This window comes from Limulus polyphemus, unplaced genomic scaffold (genome assembly GCF_000517525.1).
Source record: "Limulus polyphemus unplaced genomic scaffold, Limulus_polyphemus-2.1.2 Scaffold336, whole genome shotgun sequence".
NCBI classification, from domain to species: Eukaryota; Metazoa; Arthropoda; class Merostomata; order Xiphosura; family Limulidae; genus Limulus; species Limulus polyphemus.
Window position 1 is genome coordinate 426,041 of NW_013665946.1, and position 1,825 is coordinate 427,865.

Consider the following 1,825-nt stretch of genomic DNA (forward strand, 5'->3'; position numbering starts at 1 on the left):
AGGGCCGGGTTTTTGTGAGAATTTAACTTTGACAGGAATATTGTGTTTAATGGCTAGTTTTGTCCAAGTGTAGATAATTCTTGAGCTGGTTTCAGGAACAAAAGGTAAACTGCAGTGTAATGTACTGTTGTTGGGTTTGTTAGTGTCAATTTTGTTCATGAGTTGAGTTTTATTGTGGGGAATGTTGGAGAGTTTTTCAACTATAGTTGGTGGGAAGTTATTGGTGTGAATAAAGGAATGCTTTATGTGGTTTCTATCTCACTATGAGAAAGGGAATGAAAATCCCATTTCTGTTCCATGAAGAAATGTGATGTCCCAAAACTGAGATACACATAAATACCAAGTTTAACTTATAAGTGTCTACAAGAACTTTTTAAAATATGGTCACTTTAATATAGAGTTTTTCTAAATAATTATATTATATCTTTGAAACTTACCAATGCAAGATAAATTAGTCTGCAAATACCAGTGAAAATTAATTTCCTTTGTTTCACAACATTGATATTTCACCTTCAAAAACTTCACTGTGGTAGAAGTTTATTTTCTGTGCAAAAATTTATGTATTTTTCATTATTCTATTGGAAAGTTAAAAATTTTCTTACACAGTTTCAAAGCCACTAAAACAGTCTGTTTATGACTTCATGGTAGAATCCTTTTTTTTTGTGGAACTATATTCATTCACATTTTAACAGCATTCAAAAGCTGCTTCCACAAATTTTTTGCCTACTGTTTTCGGTTACATAATTTGTTCATTTTGATATATGTACATGCAGTGCACACTTTACAAGCATCCAATATTAAAAACTTATTTTATATATATTTTGAGGTTTATCCAACATTCACTGCTTTAACTTTTCAGGAATGGTAGAGAAGGAAACTCTTATATTAAAAAAGTGAAAATGTAGTTAATTCTGGTTAATTATTTTCAAGTTTATCATGGCTAAACATTGATTCACAGTTGCAGAAGTAAAGCAGTGGATATTAGAGAAGCCTCAGGATTTATTACAAAACTTCTGTGTAAGCATGTTATCCTAATTAACATATATGGTACTAAAATAATTTTTTCATGTGATAAACACAACATATAACAACTACAAAACTTGGGATATCCCTGGGATACATTATATGAGTAACCAAGGTAAACACATCTGTGTGTGGATATAAGGAAAGAAGGTTAGTATATGTAGTAGATTCTATGGCATGACACATATACATGTAAACAGTTATCATACCATAGGTTCTATGGTACAAAATGGTTAATCTATAAGTTAATCTCAGTATTGCCATTAGATATTTTCTTACCGTCATTTCTCCACCAAAGCACTCAGCTGCGATGTGAGCTGGGTCAAAAGGTTTCACTTCAGCATCATTAAACAAAAACCTGATATGTAAATAGAATATTAAAACATAAATAACAGTTTAACAAATCACTCTATTTAACTTGAGCCTTTAATACCAGTACAATATAAGTGTAACATCAGACTAGAGTTGTACCTCTTAAACTACAGAAAATATTCATTTTTAGATATATCTTTGTACTTTAAAATAATATCAAATTTTACACAAAAATGTAGAATTGGTAACATGTGCACAAACTTATAAATTAATAAAAAAAAGTAGCTGAACTTATTTTAATTTCTCTTTCTTTGACATTTGGAAGCAAAACCAACTTTTTTTTTGGGGGGGGGGGCTAGAGCACGAAGCATAATTTCTCTTGAAGGAAGAAAATATTAGAAAGAAAACACAAAGGTTAAATATTAATATTTCTATTAATGAAAGCTCTGAGTTTATATTTAAACACAATTTCCAACCCTAGTCAATATAC

General features: G+C 30.1%; 1 protein-coding gene across 1 annotated transcript in view; it reads right to left on the reverse strand.

Annotated features, from left to right (window-relative positions):
• The window catches only part of LOC106457477 (ubiquitin carboxyl-terminal hydrolase 34-like), a 141,830-nt gene that overhangs the window by 45,452 nt on the left and 94,553 nt on the right, over positions 1 to 1,825 (reverse strand). Inside the window, 1 exon segment of the mRNA XM_022383442.1 lies at positions 1,303 to 1,381. Coding sequence (XP_022239150.1) covers positions 1,303 to 1,381 — 79 coding nt within the window.